General features: G+C 40.6%; 1 protein-coding gene and 1 long non-coding RNA gene across 5 annotated transcripts in view; one reads left to right on the top strand and one right to left on the bottom strand.

Annotated features, from left to right (window-relative positions):
- Positions 1-10,085: 10,085 nt before the first annotated feature.
- LOC109973968 (uncharacterized) lies at positions 10,086-14,397 on the bottom strand. The gene is made up of 3 exons (XR_002276905.1): positions 14,311-14,397; positions 11,771-11,830; positions 10,086-11,332 (listed from the first exon to the last, which is right to left on the bottom strand). It is a non-coding gene; the product is annotated as an uncharacterized LOC109973968 (long non-coding RNA).
- Positions 12,083-17,961, top strand: part of lmo3 (LIM domain only 3) — an 82,226-nt gene continuing 76,347 nt past the window's right edge. Inside the window, exon 1 of one of the 4 annotated variants that reach the window (XM_020623894.1) lies at positions 12,083-12,651. Coding sequence is in view for 1 of the 4 variants with exons in the window: in XM_020623891.1 (XP_020479547.1) it covers positions 15,232-15,256 (25 nt within the window). In the remaining 3 variants the exon portion in view is untranslated. The other 3 variants (XM_020623892.1, XM_020623891.1, XM_020623893.1) reach the window with 3 other exon arrangements.

The following is a 17,961-nucleotide window of genomic DNA, read 5'->3' as shown; positions in this document are numbered from 1 at the left end:
CAGTACAGTCTCAAAGTACTGAAATTAATTACAACTGGTAGTGTAGCTCTGACAATAACATCATGGGTCGTGAATTCACTCATTAACCAGCAACATATCACATGCAGCAGACATACTGGCCTCAAGCAGTCAAAAAAAAAACAGGTACTGTGCTCCAGAGGAATCCAGCTTTGACTAGCTGATCACTAACCACCACAGGGGCCTTCACAGGCTGGCTGATCATAGGTTAGACCCAGTCAGGTAGTAAAATAGCGAGTCCCAGTGTCATACAAACAGTGTTGGTGAGTAGTGAACTACATGTAATTGAAGTAGTAGTTTAACTACATTTTACAGTAACTTGTTGGTAGTTCAGCTACATTCATATTTGTGTAGTGACTGAAGTCATTAAACTACATTTTTGCCATTTTTGTGTAGTTAACTAAAACTACAAATCATTTTGGGCCATAAAAGGAAAATGAATGACTTTTTATTTTATTTTACCGTTGCTTCTCTAACCCTAACTGCCTTTTGAATAAGAACATTGAAAGACTCCTCATGTGTCTTATAAACAAGAAATTCTCTTCTGAGAAGTAATAGTAAAACACATGCCCATTTAGAACAGTTTTCAACCTGTCTATATGGTCTAAAAGTGTAAGTTTACGACTGTTTTAGTTGTTAAATTTGTACAAGTCAGGTGTTGCAAAAATGACAAGTAACACAACAGCCTAACATGTTTTTTTAGATCAGCGCTTAATGCAGTCAACTTGTCAAAGTGCACTTATATAATTTGTTTGCAAAAATATATATAATATTATGAAATGCCCAGATGGGATTTTTTTTTCTGTCTCTGGTAAAAATACTCAGCTGAGTGGCATTTTGAATTTTCTTTTATTATAGTTATAGTTACAGTTATAGTTTTGTATCACATGTACATTGTCATTTTTATCATGGTTTACAAAGTAGTTTGAGCTACTTTTTCTAAGTTACTTTAGTTTACCAAACCACATCTCTCTCTAGAGCAGCTTTGCTATACTTTAGCTTTGTCCAATGTGAAGTAAGTGATAGTTTATAGTAGTTTCCCCAACACTGCATACAGTTCATGCATTCTTGTAACAGTAGTTCCACTTGAAGGTAGCTTGTATGGTCACCTATGGCGATCTGAATGATGTCTTGAAGTCCCCAGTTGTCAATGGACCTGCAGTCTGTGGCAATCCATTTAGTGATTGGCAATGGTTAGCTTTACTGTTTTCATTTTGTTGACAAACTTGCCCTGACTGCGGTCCGCCAGTGTCATATGGCGAGCATAGCTTTTTATATCTGCCAGTTGGAGAAGTGATAGATTGAGTTTGAGTTTACTTTTTCTGTTAATGGACCAGCTATTAGCAAGAACCAATGGATTTGCTGAGCTGAGGTGCTACAGGTTCACTGGCTGGAGGCAGCTGCCTAAATATAATAAGTGTCTGAGTAATAACAACCATTTCATTATGCTTACATCATGAGATCCTATGAGTCTTTTGAGACATTCTCTTCTCCATATCTTGTCTATTTTGCACAAACCACCCAATGAAAAAAAATGGAAAATTGTGCACTGTTGATGAGATTAATAAGGTGTGAGATCACAGCAGAGACAGACAGTAAATATATGGAAATAAGGTTGTATAACAAACATGGCAGGGGACCAAGAAGCACAATGGACAGACATCTGATGAGGGAATACAACATTTGAAATAGCAATACTTTTCAGTACTATGTTCTTTATTGTTATTGTTATAAAAGCAATGAAACATCAGAGCATTTGCAAATCATAAAAACTAATTAAATAATAGTAAATGTTAAAACACATTATAGATAATAATAAATGAAAAAATAATGGTAAGGCATATCAGCTGGTAGTCAGTGGGGGATAGATGGGGGGATGGGGCATGGCTTGTGGTATGAAACTGTTGACATTCTGATGGTCCTTGTTCGACATGACCTGAACCTTTTCCCCAATGGTAACAGCTGGAAAAGGTGGTTGGCAGGGTGTGAGGAGTATCTGAGTATCTGAGGAGAACTTTTCAGGCTGCAGGAGGTAGAGATGGTTTTGATGTCTGGCAACTCCAATAACGCTAGTGATTTTCCTTCCAGTTTTAATTACCTGCTGTATGCCCGTATAACCCCTTTTCCACTGCCTGTTACTGGTTCAATTCTACTCAAATCTACTCGCCTTGTTTGTTTTTGGATCAGCCAAATGTTGGGGATAGTACTTGATACCATCTGTGGTATCACCTCCATTGAGGTTCCAAGTGAACTGAGGTAATACCAAACAGTGACGTGTAAACACTGCAGCTTCAGTGCTTCATTCTCAATCATGAAAGAGGCCCATTGGAGGGCATGAACGGCATGCAGTTTGGCATTTTCATCTCGTCTCTTATCAGGTAATATGCTGAAACCACACGTGTAGCACTTTCTCTGTAACAGGAAAGAAGTAAAGCATTAACATCTTCTGGCATTAAATGTATATATTCACAACATAGTGTGAGACAGAGTTCCTGTAGCTCAACTACTGGAGACAGAGAAAGAAGGTAACAATAAAAGTCATGGGTTCAAAACCCAGGAAAACAACTTCTGAGTGGACTGTGTATTTTGTCGCACTTACAGTTCCTGGAGAGGATGCTGTAGAAACAGCTTATGAGAGGAAAAACTGAAATACACAGAATTAGCCATGGAAGCAGAGGAGTGTGGCTGGAAAGTTAAAGTAAGCCCAATGGAGGTTGGTTGTAGAGGATTTGTAGTTAGCATCTCTCTGTTAGGGGAATTGGGTTATAAATGGGCAGAGCCTACAGCAGACAGTCAGGAACCTAGCTGACAGTGCAGCGAGGTCCAGTGAGTGACTCTGAAGCAGAAGAAAGGTGTGTGAATGGCTTAAGTGGATTGATCAAATTGTAAACTGCAACACACAGTATGTGTGGATTATGCCTGCTAAATTGAAGTAAACTAGCATAGGAGGATAGGCTTAACAAAAATGTTTGATACATAGGGCTGGCTTGAGGCCGTCTTCCTAGTGTTAGCATGAGTAAGCTAACATGAGAACATTATAAGTTTGAGTGGTTTGTTGGAGTGATTAGCAACAGGGTGGATTCTGGTGCAGTACAAGGAGGCCAAAGTCTGGCTAGTTACTTGCTGAGCTATCTGAAATGTTTGGTAATGTTTAGTGGCTGGAACAAAATTTGAAATGTTTGTTAGTGCTAGTGACTGTTTGGTAACAGTCAGCCTGGATTATTAAGAGTAGATCTTAATAAAGTATTAATCTGGGTGTGTGGGTGCAGGCAAAGAGAGGAGTGGTTTTGGGATTCTGGAACACACTGTTGAGCCTTCTTGGTGTGGGCCCAACTCAACAGAACACCAGAGGGTGTTGACCTAACTGTTTAGGAAATAGTGACATTTTTGGCATAACATACAGTGCCCACATTGTATGTATGATACCCACATTTTGCATTATACATAGGTGGCTTTAATATTGTTGAGACTTTGAGCACACTAGTTACACCAGACTTTTTGTGTTATGTGTATGGCATGTTGCTGTTTTTACAAATAGATTGGAGGCATAGTTGTTTTTTGCCTAGAGCAGATGTACATGCACCAGCCCAGGTTTGAGTGAACAAAGTGAAGCTCAAATCATCCTCTAGCCTGCTAAAATCTATTTGTCTGCAATGCATTGGTTTGTATATAACATGTGCATCAGTGATGCTGTGATCTAAACAAACTGTGTTTTGCATGTGTAGTACGCCTGTGAGTGATCGGCTGTGCATGGTGTGCTGAGGATAGAGAATGGACAAAAACTTTGACACACACTCTGGAGCCATGATCACAGCTGATGTGTTCAATGTGGCTGGTTGACAGGTAAACTGACAAGAAGTAAATGTACTGTGTCTAATTCATAATGCGCTGTGTGTCAGTCTGTGTTTGTGTTCTGTCTTGTATTCCATCCTTTGGGTACATCCTTTGGCTGTGTACTGTAGCATTGTTTTTGGAGTTTGCTACAGTTGCACTTTTTTCAGATTTGATGATGTGGTGATGCTCAAAATATTCTCCAGTTCAACTGGGCAGCCTCACCAGCTCCCACTTTCAATGGGGGTCTCTAAATCTCTCTTTCTATCTGTAATGGCTGGCTGTCCTGTGTTAGTATCAGATATTTAATAATAATTTACTGCCATTATATGTGCCTAATGCACCCTGCAGCCATGTGTCTATCTATCTCTTCTGTCTCACTCACTAATGGCAGATGTTGTCTGTGCAGATTCTGTCATAGTAAGCTGAAAAAACATAGAAAAAAAATCAATTGGACTTGGTTTTAGGTCGAAGACATTTTACCTCTCATCCAAGAGGCTTCATCAGTTCTGCCTGACTGGTGTTGAGCCGGAGATATTTATCCCCATCTGTGGTGTTTCAGTCCTTTGATGGCCAACAATGTCTCCTAACAAATGAGACGTTATATATAGCCCAGTATCGGTGAGAGTTGTTGCGTGTCTTTGGGCCTCTTCGTTGCTTTGGTGAGGGCCAACTTGCGGTATCCAAAGCCTTAAGGGAGTTCTGGATGTGTAGCTTCTCCTTCTTGGCCCCTTCTGCAGTTGTGGGCACTTCCTCTGCCCTGTGATTTAGAGTTCTGATGACTCCCAGTTTGTGTGGATGGTGTGAGTCAAAAAGCAGGTATTGGTCCGTGTGTGTAGGTTTCCGATATACTTCTACCTTCAGGCTTCTGTCCCCTCCCAAGTGGACTGCACAATCCAAAAAGACCAGACAGTCTCTTTGGCATCTTCGTGAGTGAAGGAAGACAGGGCTTTGTCCTCAAACCTAAGACCAAAGGGAAGCCCTGTAGTTGTCGATTAGCTCAACATTACACCTTATTATTTATACCTACCCCTCATTTGTTTTACACATTTAAAAAAGGTATATAAAAGGTATAAAATTAAGAGTATAAACTTAACTTGCTTGACTGGCGAGACCATGATATGAGCTTGAGACACCATCTAACGCCCCCCCCCGGGTAAATGACTTTGTCAGACAGCAGTGACGGTGTCTCAGACATCAGCATGGCATGGGCATCAGGTGAAGCCCAGGAGCAATGGTGGCCACTGCACTCTCCTAAGCTCCATTCCTAGCTAACTACAGGAGGCATCCAGCCTCCCCTCCTCACACTGGAACTGCTCCTCTATCTTGCTGTCTTTGTTGCCGGCAGCCCTAAATAGCTGTGAACGACACCCTCCCTAACACAATAGTGGTGGTCCTCACAACAGAATGCTCTTCTTTCATGAAAAGTCTCTCTTCCTTTTGGGAATTTAAATTAGATAAAAAGATAAATTCTGTTATTCAAGCAAGCTTCTTCCAGTTAAGACTTCTGTCTATAGTTAAACATTTTTTGTTGAAATAGGATTTGGAGAAGACTATTCATCCATTTATCCCAGCAACCTGGACTATTGTAATGCCTTGTACTTCTGTGTAAATCAGTCCTTTCTTGCCCATATTCAGTTGGTCCAAAATGCTGCTGCCCATTTTTTAACAGGCACACATAAGCAAGAACATATTACAGCACGATGGCACGGTGGTTAGCGCTGTTGCCTCACAACGAAAAGGTTGCGACACCTGTTTTGGCTTCTTTGCATTGGCTACCTGTGGTTTTTGGAATCAAATTTAAGATTCTTCAATTAACTTTCAAGGCTTTAAAAGGCCTGTCCCCAAGTTATATAGCAGATCTTTTAAGTTTCCGTAGGCTCTTATGATCCAAAATCGAGATTAAAAAATAGGGACAATTGGGCTTTCTCGATTGTGTCCCCAAGTTGCGAAATGCACTACCACAATGTTGTCAGTTGTTGAAACTAATCAAGACTCATTTTTATTCTATGGCATTTTACTAAATTTAAGAGTAGGCCAGTAAATTGTAGGGGATCTAATAGCTGTCATTTTGATATGTTACTAAATTTATGGTCTGTTATTTGTGATGTATTGCCTATTATATTGTGTTATTAAATGTTGTTTTAAGTAAGTTATATATTGATTTTACCTTTTATTTTATTATATATGATAGTTTTGAATATGTTGGTTAAGATTTGGGAAGCACTTTGTAACTGCTGGAAAAAGTTTTATATAGATTATTATTATTATTATTATTATTATTATTATTATTATTATTACTACATATGCTCCTTGTGTTTACCACACACTCTCCCATCACACACACCTGTGTCCAATTTCCCCGTTACATCCCCCACTCATCCTGTTGATGTCAGTCTGTTAAAGATGTTCAGCTATTTCAAAGGTGTGATAATACGCAGATCTCTTCATTCATATCTATAAGGATTGCTTTCACCACTAACAATATTAGCACCTCAGGGGGCTCTGGATGTTAAACAAGTTTGTGATTGTTTGTTTGTTTGTTTGTCTTTTAATCTATTCATGCCAACACACTGGTGGTAGAAATGGGTGCTAATGTAGAGTACATTAACAGTATTTGAAGAAACACACACTCCAGTCTGCACCCAAATATCTCAACCTGTGGCATAATTGAAAATTCACACACAAAGACACTTCATAGTACACACCCATAGCCTTTCACTATATGAAGATTCTGCAGTGGAAGACCATTCAAGATACAGTAAAAAAAAAAAACAGAAAAGAAAAAAATAAATAGGCTGCATCATACTGCATATCTGATCTGGCAACAGCATCGCAGGCAATATCCTCTATGGCTAGAAAGTGAGAGAAGAAACACCTCGAGTGTCGTAGCCAGACCTGGACAGTTACCAAATCAGTAGCATCACATTTCTTCTATTGCCTGTAAGAGGCATCAGTTCTTCATCCTCAAAATCCACTCCACTCTTCCTCCACCCACTAGGCGAACTTCCACTGTTTTATTAAAGAGGTACTCACCTGTATTTTTTATAGCAAGGGTGTCAAAGTTAAATCACACAAGGGCTGAAAATTAAACCACAGTCACAGCTGTGGGCCAAACAGGATTAACATTTATTGAACAGACTAAAACGGACAATGATTTAACAAGAAATATGAACATGAAGAAAAAGCAAAAACTTTTTTCTCAATAAAATAAATTTGAAAAATTCAATTCAACATATTTTTTCCTCAACAATAACATCAAGCCAGCATAATTTTTGCTGTAGTTTTTTTTTGCACATTTCCCGCTGCAACTGCAGTCTGTCTTTTAATTGTTTGACAAATTGTTGTTTTTCTCGGAGGCTAAATTTAGCATACTTAGCTCCGTGTTTGGTCTCAAAATGCTGATCCATGTTGTCGTACACCACCAACACTGTCTCATGACACAAAAGACACACGGGTTTTCTCCTGGCAGCAGAAACATATATTTGCTTTCCCGCCTTTCGTTAAATTGCCTTCCTTCTGCATCAACCTTTCTTTCCTTGGACATTTTGGGATTAATTATTGGTATTTCTCATTTCCACTTGTTGGGAAGTTGCTGGTTAAATGCTGAAGACTAAACACTGCCATCTTGTGGCAGGATGCCAATACTTTGCAGGTCCTGAAATTGACATGCATTGTGGGACATGTAGTTTATGGTCAGTGTCCGTTTTCAATTAGTAGAAAGTCACTTTCAGCTTTTCCCGTTTATGGGTAGCCACAGCAAATCGTCACACTGATGACTCGCATGTTGACATTTGGCACATGTTTTACGCCGGATGCCCTTCCTGACGCAACCCTGAGTTGAACCCAGGCCTCAGCGGTGAGAGCGTTGTGCCTTAACCACTAGCCTACGAGGGATGGCTGTTTTCAATTAGTATAGACTTTTATTATAAGACAACCATACACATTATAAGCTTTCAAGGGCCACATAAAATGATCCGGTGGGCCGGATTTGGCCCGCAGGCCTTGAGTTTGTAACCTATGTTTTATAGTGTTAACATCCTGATTAACGAGTCAACAATTAAGTAATAATGTGTTTGGGCAGGTCAAGAATGTGATTCTGCTCTTACAAATCTATGCCTGTGCACTTTTGGATTCTGATGTGCAAACTGAATAGTGCTCAAAACTTGTCTTATGTGCTTTCACAACTCTTGGTGGTGACCTTTTAACACAAAATCCAAAGGAGAAATCTGAGTGTAAACTCAGTGCACGCATGGACAGAATTACACTCTCAAGTCTGATTCTGCACTTACAGTTCTGTGCCTACACAGTCTCAAATGCTGAGTTACAAACTGAATAGTGTTCAAAATGTGGTTTGTATGCCCTGAAACATTTTGGCAGGGATTCATTTCTATAAATGCACATCACTGATAATGTACAGATTTTTCCCTACCACTCAGTGTGAATTAGTGAAAACCCAGCCACAATTATGCAAAGAGCTGGATTGCTGGTGTTATTGATAGCAGACATTAAAATCATTGCCTTGCATCATTTATGTGAATTGAAAATGTAATCACTGTATTAACACTCAAGTGATTGTGAATGATAACTACATCTTCCTTGAATTAGTGATTAAGTGGCCCAGAGCCACACATGGCTCAGGAGAAAATGAAAGCAGATCATGACTTTTATTTGAAAATAATGTTCCTCACAGATATCCAGCTCACTTATGGGGATTTAAAATGTTATTGGACAGGGAAGATAAAGATAATTTAACACAGGTGAGTCTCATTATGAGTGGCTTTTGATTAAACTTAGTCTATTACAGAATTATTACTAAACCTTTTAATAATTGTGTCATTTTCATTTACCAGCTTTTTGCCTATACACATAAAGCCTTCACTTGACAAGTGGTGCTGATTTTGGCATTTCAGCTTTACACTGTCTAAAACTACAATCTTCAACTGTCAGAAACAAATTCAACACATTTCCTTAACTTTGACTTTCCAGCTCTGAATGTTGTAAAACAGTGATATCACACTTGTTCATTAGTAGTAGTTCTCTTCACTGACAACAAGAGTAGAATGCTTCAGAAATAAACTTTTAAGCCCTACTCTGAGGGTGACACACTATTGATTGAGGGCCCTTATATCTTACTCTACCTGATCCTTCATCATTTTAAACCTGATTGCAACTCATTACTGCTAATTTTAACTTTAGCCTAATTTTTTTTAAAACTCTACAGGGATATTTAATGAAATTGCTTGTGCTCAGAATTACTTTGAAGTTGCAGTAAAGTTTTGCGTCAGAGAAAAAGAAAGGAGGCACTGCAGCAACTTGCACTTTTAGTCTAATGCGATATATATTAAGGCGTTCCCTTTCAGCAAAAAAAAAAAGGAAGGAGGCAATGAAAATTTATACTAATACCCTCAGCGCCCAATTTACCACCACTGCAGCAGAGGGCACTGCAGCTGAAATTTAACATCAGGAAAAAGTTGGTGCAAAATTTATTGCAATTTATTGCAAAATTGCAACTGTTCATTTGAAACCTTGTCAGAATTAGGAACATGTTTGAGGAGGGAGTGTTATGGTTTAACTTTTAATGGGACCCAAACGCAGACACAGACACAGGGGCTAGGTGATAAAACAAGCTTTTATTAAACAACTTACTGTAAAAAAAACAGGCAGCAAGGAAAGCTAAGAACAAAAACATGAACCAACAACAAAACAGAGGTGCATACTGAATAACTGCATACTAAATGTAAAAATATGCTCAAAACCTGACTACCTTTAAAACACAAACAACTAAGGAGAATCAGCAAACAAAACAGGTCAGGGAGCAGCCCACACACAAACTAAGAGCATAAGCTAACAGAAACTAACAAACCGTGGGAACAAAATACATCCCAAACCAGATGCAGAGGGGGTAAATGAAAATACATGAGCCCAGTGTCCCTAAAACAATAGATGACACATGAGAGGAAAAGACACAGGTGAGGAAAAACAGGAGCAAAAACATAATGTGATACATAGGTGAACCAGCAATTCTAACTGTGGGAGGTGAGGTGGTAAAGGTTGACAGGGCCAGGACAGTGAGCAACAGAATCAGAATCAGAATCTGCTTTATTGGCCAGGTGTGTCGGACACACGTGGAATTTGACTCTGGTACATCGGCTCTCAGTATGGATGTACATATCCCCATGCAAGGGGCAAGTAAACAGTAAACCAACATAAGGTTGTGTAATATAACAAAATAAGCAGTATTAACATGCAACATATAGTGCAAACAATGCAAAATAAGCAGTATAACAGGAAACACAATAGAGGTTATTCAAAGACCAAGTAAAACTGAGGATGGCAAAACACATGAACTAATGTCAAAATAAAACCCAAGTAAAATGACTCATCAAACTGAGCAATTATTACATAGCTCCCCATTACTTCACGGTTATCTGACCATTACTTACATTTTTTACGTAACCCCCATGTAAAGTGAAGCATCATACTGAGTAATCCCTCATTACTTCATGATTATCTGACCATGACTTAACCCTTTGTGCATCATCATACAAAACTAATAGTACAAACTGGGAGTAGTAAAATGCAGTTTTTCTTTTTAACAAAGGAATTCACAGTAACAAACCAGAGACAGCAGGATTCTCACATTTTGTAATCATCATATCCTGAGCACATACAATAATATTCACATCCAAACACTCAGTCAGTAATACCATGAGGACTTTACTAAGTCCTCCCTCATTCATTTCACCTGCTTCTTTGTTTCTAAGGAATTGGTGTCGTATGGATGTGACAGCTTATGTACTGTACGTATGTGGACTGAGTATGATGAATAAATAATGTTGGTTCTTGTTTGCTATTTATTTATTACTTGTGAATTCCAAGCCAAATACTCATAATTATTGAGTAATGAAGAACTTCTTAGTAGCCTAACTGCTCAATATGAGGTATCACACTACTTTAGAGGCAATGGTCAGATAATCACAGAGTAATGAGAAGCTACTCAGTATAATGCTTCACTTTACTTGGGCTACAAAAAAGGTGTAAGTACTGGTCAGATATCCATGAAGTAATGATGTACCTACTCATTTTGACATGTCACTTTACTTGGGGGTGCACAAAAAAGAGGAGCTAGAATTAAGAGGTGATAAACGAGTCATCTATGCTCCTTATAGCAGCAGATTTCTAGACAATCAGGAACATCTTATGAAGAAAGTGATGGTCATTCCTTTTCACAAATACTACTACTTATGAAGTAATCATTGTACACGCTTGTGTACTGTCTTTTGCTACCAAATCTAGAATAAATCAGACCTAAACAGCTTTAAACTGGGCTCAAAGACAGAAAAAGACACCTTATTAAACAATAGCCCATACACCTGTTCTTGCAAATAGAATGCACTCTGTCACCATTACACTGGAACAAACCTGTCCTCTGGTCAAGCTCTGCGGGCCCAAGTGCTGTCGTTTCAAATCCTGGTGTGTGCTGTTGCAGGAGCAATCACAGAGAAAAACATTTCAGTCTGGGTTGTGCATCCAGAAATGTTTGTGCAGTACATCTATGCTGAAATAAAGATGTGAGAATATCTTATCTAACAATACTTGCTCAGAAAATCCATCTCAAATTGTTTTCTATACATCAGTGTGAAATTTCCCTAATTTTTAAAGTGCAAAAGCATGATAGTATTAATATTAACTCCCCAGGTGCTTTTTGTTTTAGCACTTTTAGCACACAGCTTAATTAGATTTGTGATAGGAGTGGCACTGATTGGCATTATAAAGGCATCCCCCACCCCCACCCCCCACCTCTCTGTTCAAAGTTGCCATCGGAGGCAGTATTTAAGATAAAAGACACTGAGAAAAAAAACTATTCTCCCCTGACAGATGTTACTGTTACAACTTGTTATAGAAAGTACTAACTTACTTTTTATCGTCCACTCTCTTTCTTTCTCCATCTGTGTCATTCACTCCGTCTTTCTTTGCTCTGTCTCCCAATGGGTAGAGAAAAGGCAAGGAGAGGGAAAGGAGGAATAGAAGAGTGAGTGAGCTCTGTCAATTCGAATGAGTGCACTGCTAAGTCTGGATACACTACAAAGGTTAGCAGATCTGACTGTCAATAGTGTCTTGTGGGTGGGAGGGGGAGGGGTTGGTTGTGGTGGTGGTGGTGGTGAGGCGCTTTGAGAGAAAGAGATACTTTGATATTTCAGAATATTAGAAGGGTGAATGTGGAGAACTGGAGGTTGGGGATCTAATTACCGGGCCATAATTGGGGGCTGGGGAATAGGTTGCCGTCCTCTCAACTCGCTGCAGATCAATTATGTTAAGAGAACATCTGTAAGTAGAGCTTAATGAGGTCCATTAGAGCAACATGCGCTGCCTTCCCTAACGGTGCTTGTCAGCTTCTTGGATGAGCTGGAGTGTGTTGCTGACTGGGGACCTGATGGAGGGGCTTAAATAGGAGAGGAGGCTCGGCTCTCCACCGCTTTTCCCTGCCAGAGAACCAGAGAGACACACACGCATACCAGGGTGGGAGAAGGTGAGGAAGCAGCAAGGGGGAGAAAGACACCCTGTGAGTTGGGGTCCAGAACCCACAGAGTCACAGGGGGAGCCGAGTTTAAGGTGACATCTGACATCCCAACAACATGAGCAGAGAAGCAACTGATGTTTAACTCTCGTCACCAAGTTTTCCTTAGACAGTGGAATCAGCTCTAAGAAGGCTACCTTGCGGGCACTTTGTTTCAAAGAGAACACAGAAGATACAAACTACTGCAGCATTTTTTTGGGCATCCCTGGCTGTACTTAAAGGTACGTGTTCACTCAGTGCGTGTTTCTGGGTTGTGAGTTTAAATGCTTTCAGCAGAGCGATGTCTGTGTGTTAAGTGGCAGGTGAACTCAGACATAAACACAGCCAACATAGCTATTGAGCATGTAACATCAAAATGCATTAGGGTTCTCCTCAAAGAGGCTTCATCCTCTGTTAATCAGACAGTCTAGTGGTGAAACGAGCTGCCGCTGGTGTTGAGGCTGTGCTTTTCAGGTCTTGTGCAGGTTCCCTGTCATTTTATTTCTTGATTCATGACAGCAAAGGGGTTGAGGTTAAATATAAACATAACGCTCCTCTCATCTATACTGGAGTCTTTCTAAGCGCTGTTTCTGTTCAATGATCAGACTTGATCTGCGCCACGTGACCATCTCCCCTATCTTCCACCTTCACCACTGCCTTTTGTCCCCATCTTCCATTCATATGGATGAATAATTGGTGGAACACAGTGAGTAAAAGGAAAGTGGAAGGGCAGTGGAAGAGAGGTGGCAGCCTCACACACACTTTACACACTCTGCTGCAAATTGCATGATTACCTAGATAGGCCGCCTTGAAATAATTCAATCCATGACAAAACCTAATTACTGGCAGGTAATACCCTGTCAACTTTAATGCATCTCATCACTCATAATGGCGCGTAGAGCATTTTATGACCCATCTCATTATAGCTGAATTTTAGGCTGGAATGCCAACTATTGACTTGTCTCCTCCACCTCACCCCCACCCCCACACCTCAAAGGAATTATGTACACTTGTCAGGCTGTGAGTAGCTGTATGTGATAGGGAGTCAGAAGAGAGCAGGGGGGAGTGGAGGTGTGGGGGGCCTAACACATGGGCCTCATTTTAGAGTTATCTAGTTGAAATTGGGACTGTAATCTTTGCTGCAATAACAAGCAGAGACCAACACCATCCTCTAATTACATGAATGATTTATACAAAGAATATGGCGAGGAGATGGAGCCACGTTGGAGCTCTGGACACCACAAACATCTGATGGTGATGTCTCTCACAAACCTGTGAGTGCCTGCACAAAGAAAGTCAAAGAAAGAGGAACCAGTGACCTCAGCCAGGACTGGTTTAATTGTCCATATTAGATCTGTTTCCACTTCATTTGCACTGTAATATTGTTTGTGTTCTCAGATTGATCTGTCACTGCACACTGCATTAACTTAACTAAAAACGTCAATGATCTAATGGTTGACTGAATCTTTACATTCTTTTGCACACGGAATAATTATTTTAAGGTTCATTAATTAAGGGCTCCTACTATACTCAAGAGTCATAGTTAAGTCAGCTCATAAAACCATCAGTCTGACTGCAGGAACTAAATTGTTGGTTTCCATCATGGTGCATGGGTTAAGTTCACGTGTAGGTTTTGGAGAGCTGCCTATTGTTTAAGTCCACCTTAAATTAATTTTAAAAAGAAATCTGATAACAACTTGTCCTGATGTACCAGCTGCTCCGTTTGCAAAACAAACGTACTCTTGTTTCTGCCCCTATAATGTAATGAGCGCAGTTCGTCTGCGCGCACCCACTGCTCCCAGACTGAAGGGCATTCGGGGCGCGCGCGATCCATGCTCTCCGTTACAGTGGAGCGGCTTGTAATAAGTGAATGACCTTATCGTGGCAGTGTAATGACTCACCATTGAGAGACTGGGAGTTTGGAGATAATAAGGCTAGACTTCCCCCGTTTCTCATCACTCAGACACCGATGCACTGTCTTGGTGCTCCACGACGGACGAATGAACACCTGTAGCTGTGTAGTATCCTAACTGGTCGCTCTAATCCATATGGAGCTCGTTATTTCCGTCCTGAAGATCGGCGCGGTTCAGTGCGCAGTGCCAGCTTGATAAACTTTTTCTGCTCATACGGGTCTATAGCTGGGATTCAAGCTTCTGCTGAGTTGTTGAAGAAGGTGAGTGAGCAGGCTTTGGCATTTCCTCCTTACATTTTGAAATCGCCGTCTTTGCTTGTAGGCTATATAAATATTTCTGATCATTAGGCTGAAATTTATTTAAATGTCATGAATGCAGAACTATGAAATGTGAATAGTCTGAATATGAGTAACACTGCGAGTTTTGGAAGAGCAGATTCAGTGTTCCGGTGGTGATCCTGGGAGAAGGGACTGAGCAACTGTCCCTGTTGTCGTGCATGATGCCTGGTGGCAAGTCAAAGCGCTCATTAGTGAAGCGGCGCGCAACAGGATCCGCTGTGATTAGGTGGCAAGTAGGATTAGATGGTCGCTGCGCCGCGGAGGGGAATCATCTCTTTGTCATCCTGTCATTCGCTGCCTGCATCTCCCTGCACCCGCAGCTCCGAACGGTGATAAACGTGCTCTCACACGGCGTGTGACGCCCGACGGCAAATAACACTCCGCTTTAGCTCCTCCGCCTACGTTTTGGTGGTCGGTGTTTCCCCTTTCTTTTCAGTCCTCACTGATCGCCGTGCTGGATTGTTCTCTCTATAACAAAGCCTGATCCCAGTCTGCCCACAGACAGCTGCTCTCCGGATCAGGCAGCTCCGGGTTGCATGGTGGTGCTTCGACTGCTTCAGCGGTTAAACAAATGCAGAAAAGGGAGAAAAGTTTTGGTAAGACGCCTTCTTTCCGCTTCGGCTTGTGTGAACGGAACGTTTAGTGTGTCTTTGGTGTGCTCTGCGACGGCAAGTTACAGCATCTCTCTGTCGAAAGCTTCATGTCTGGATCTAACCTGCTTCATTATCTCTGTTCACTGAGAGCCTTTCTTTAAGACCGTGAATTTATGTGCTGTGGTGTTATTTTAATCATCATACAGCTGATATGTGATCACGTTCATAACGGCTCCAGCATCTGTGCTTGTGAAAACTGCATGGCAAATTGAGTCCGCGTGTTAAATCCGTTACTGGCCTTTACAGCACTCTGCTGCCATGGCAACAGTAATTAAGCGGTAGGGTGAAATGTCAGCATCTCCATGCCGATCAGCTAGGACTGAAATAGAAGGCTGTTCTCCATCCCATCCCTCCATTATCTTCTGTCTGCTCTGGGCTCAGATGATGACACATGTGGCCGAGGACGCGCAGCGGCAGAAATCTGGAAGCCCACAATGGGAGAATGGAGAGGAAAGGGAGGATGCCTCCAGCAAGAAAATTAAATAAAATATCATTAGGACTCCAAGCATGTCCTTTCCTTTATGGAAAATGTGGCTTTTACAAAACATTTGCTCCCCGATCTAAGTGGCCAAATTCTTGCCATGCTTGCCCCCTTATCCTCTGAGTTGATTGCACAGTAAAAGGGGTGTCAGAACTCTTCCTTCCTTTTGTTTTGTAATGACTGTGATGTTAACGAGGCTGGACAATTAACAAATCAGCAGCCCCAAAGCGCTGGAACAAGTGAGTTGTGATGCTTACTGCACTGCAACCTGTTTGATACAGTCTTTACAAATGATGTCTTATTGAAAATATATTGGTTTTAATAGATTGTGTGTGGAACATGAGAAAACATTTTGGCCGAAGTAGCAGATGTTCATTTAAAGGATCATACCCCTGTTTTTGTATGCCTAATTTATAAAACTCTGGTAGTTTAACCACCTTTGTTTAAAAACAAAGTCACCCCCCAAAGTTTTTTCCTAGTCTAGTTATCTTTCAAATTAGTTTATCCATTTAAAAGCGTGCAAATACCTGCTAAAGATTACACTAGGTTTCATTATTGTTGCATGGAAGGCTAAGTTGGCTACAGACTGTTCAAATCTGTCAGCATTCACATTTGTATTCATACACAACAATAATATACAACACCATTTCAGTGTTGGAACAACTTTTAAGTTCCTGTACATAGTGAAATTAAAGGAAACCACTGGCTTTCAGGAAGAACTCATCCAAAAACACTAGCCTACTGCAACTGCTGATCAGCAGTAGGCCAAATGATTCATTTGTAGTAATAATAATGAATTGGTGTAAGTAAAAAAAATGTTTTAGGTTATTTTTTGGAAATAATATAGACTAAAATTATTAGTAACTGAATTTGCCTAGTGATGTTTCAGCTAAAATCAAATAGAAAGTTTCAGTATTGCAAAATAAACTAAAACTAAGTTAAGAAATATTGAGACTGCGTTTCATGTGTGGAGAATTGAGGACAAAGGGAAGTGGGGGTGTGCTTCTCCTTGGAGAACAGTAGGAGAATACTAATTCCAGGCCGATGCAACGCACAACCCCACCCCACCCCCCACCCCCAGGGGGCCAAGAAAGGCTCTCCACAGTCAGCTCAGGCCAAACAATAGGGGCCACTACAAAGCTTGTTGCCTCTAACCACGCCCCTTCTTTATACACAGTGGAGGTCGATGTATAAAGTGTCCAGGAAGTGTGAAACTGTGGCTTTGTGTCTGTGTCGACTGCTTGTTGGTCTCACAACTCTTAAACTGTACACAGTTAGTGATGATTTATAGTGATCTTATCAGAGCCCAGTTTGCTGACCACTAAATGGCCTGCATTCACTTCTTCTGGCTTTCTTCTTCTTTTAGCACCCAGTCCATTGTTGTTATGTTACAGAGACTAGTGGGCTAACAACCTTAATCCACATCAATGTGATTGTCTCTGAAACTATTTTCCTTCCAACATGGAGTGCAAAGAATGTGTTTCATTCTTCCCAGACCAAATACTACAACCTCCTGTCTGAGTTATGAAGTAATTATCAAAATCACCTGTTTCAAGTCTTTGTATTTTCATTGAGAAACATGAGCATTTTGCTCGGTTCGTTTCCAGTTTACCATTTACTGGAGAAGAAATGTTCATTTTGATGGACCTGAATTGAATCTAACACTGGTGTACCTTCTCAGAGTGAGAAATATTTTAAACATAGGCCCTCTAATTGTATACTATGAGCTAATTGTTATAGCACTCTGAATTTGCAGTTAGCATACAAAAAAATCAGAATACTATTTCAGTTCATTTCAATTCAATTCAGAATCATTTGTATAGTGCCAATTTAGAACCACAATTATCTCAGGGCACTTTACAAAGGTCTAAACCTTACTATTATTAATAATATAGAGAAAAAAACCAACAAATCCCCAGTGAGCAGGCACTTGGTGACAGTGGGGAGGAAAACTCCTTTTAATGAAAGAAATCTCCGACAGACCCCGGCTCTTGGTGGGCGGTCTTCTGCCTCGACCGGTTGGGGTGAGTGGATAGAATAGAAAGAAAAGAAAAGAAGAGCAACAAGATACAACAAACAAACAAACACTGGGCAGGTTGATGTGGCTGGTGACTGCTCATCAGAAACATAGAGCTCCAGAGTCAGGGCAACCTGCAGAAAAGTACAG

Source organism: Monopterus albus, unplaced genomic scaffold, assembly GCF_001952655.1.
Source record: "Monopterus albus unplaced genomic scaffold, M_albus_1.0 scaffold315.1, whole genome shotgun sequence".
NCBI lineage: Eukaryota > Metazoa > Chordata > Actinopteri > Synbranchiformes > Synbranchidae > Monopterus > Monopterus albus.
This window is presented reverse-complemented; position numbering and strand designations above follow the sequence as displayed.